Source organism: Nicotiana tomentosiformis, chromosome 11, assembly GCF_000390325.3.
Source record: "Nicotiana tomentosiformis chromosome 11, ASM39032v3, whole genome shotgun sequence".
NCBI classification, from domain to species: Eukaryota; Viridiplantae; Streptophyta; class Magnoliopsida; order Solanales; family Solanaceae; genus Nicotiana; species Nicotiana tomentosiformis.
In genome coordinates, this window is record NC_090822.1 from 122,423,197 (window position 1) to 122,424,499 (window position 1,303).

The 1,303-nt window shown below is 35.8% G+C and overlaps 1 protein-coding gene across 1 annotated transcript; it reads left to right on the forward strand.

Moving 5' to 3' along the window:
- Window positions 1–216: 216 nt before the first annotated feature.
- Window positions 217–1,028, forward strand: LOC104115951 (uncharacterized). The gene is made up of 2 exons (XM_009626696.1): window positions 217–628; window positions 748–1,028. Exons 1-2 carry the CDS (start codon window positions 217–219, stop codon window positions 1,026–1,028), a joined length of 693 nt encoding a protein of 230 aa, XP_009624991.1.
- The last annotated feature ends 275 nt before the right edge of the window (window positions 1,029–1,303 follow it).

The following is a 1,303-nucleotide window of genomic DNA, read 5'->3' on the forward strand; positions in this document are numbered from 1 at the left end:
TAGTGGGTTAGTGTGGGAGGAATAAATATATATGTTAAGTGTATAATATATACATGTACAAAAGCTTAATGTAAAAGAACACACGGGAGATTGGTTCTTCAAATCAGATTTTTTTCTCTCAATTTCGTACATGGTATCAGAGCAATAAGTTCGATCCAACAGTCCAACCATCAAGTCAATTTACATCAGATTCATCATCATAATCAATAACCTAAAATGTCTGAAACAACCATCACGTATACGGGTGATACGAACAATGCTGCAAAACCAGTCAGCTATGATGTCAATCACCCTTATCATCTCAACAATTCTGATTCACCTGGAATAACTCTAATCAACACTATGTTTAATGGAAGAGGATACCCAGGGTGGAGGAGATCTATTCTCCTGTCTTTGTTAGCCAAGAAGAAACTTGGTTTCATCAATGGAGCATGTTTATCTCCAGACCATGAACAATGGAGTTGTGTGAATGACATGGTCATCTCTTGGATCCTAAATGCTCTCTCAAAGGATATTGCAGACAATGTGATATACTCCAAAGCTGCAAAAGAACTTTGGGACAGCTTGGAGCAGAGATTTGGGAGATCAAATGGAGCCAAGCTTTATCATCTGCAGAAGGAGTTATCAGGTTTAGTACAGGGAAAAATAGTGATATTGAAGCATACTTCACTAAGCTCAAACGACTGTGGGATGAATTAAATGCTTTAAATGTTATCATATGTTGCTCATGTGTTTGTGTTTGTGAAGGAAAGGCAAAGTTGACTAAGTTTCTTGAGGATCAGAGATTGATCAAATTTCTAATGGGATTAAATGACATCTATGCACAAGCAAGAGGAAATATCCTCATGATAAACCCTTTGCCTAGAATGGATATTGCTTATTCACTTCTCTTGCAAGATGAAAATCAAAGAGAAGTTTATGCAAATGCACATTTTAATTCTGATTCAGTATCAGTCATGGCAACTGGAGAGGCCAAGCAGCCTAATGCACAACTTCTAGCTGATTTTGCAGCTTTTATGATCACATGACAAGGGAAGAATTATCAAAAATTTAGAAGCCAAACACAAAGAGGAGCAACCATATCACCCAAATATAATAACTCAGGACAAAAGTTTGTTAAATTTCAGCAAAGGTTTAAAGGGAAAAAGAAGTACAATCCAAATGTGTTTTGTACTTATTGTAGAAAAACATGACATACACAAGAGGATTGATATAGAATTATTGGATTTCCAGAAGATTTTAAGTTCACCAATCACAAAGGTAATCAAACTCAAATTAAAGGAAATACAGTCCTAACACATGA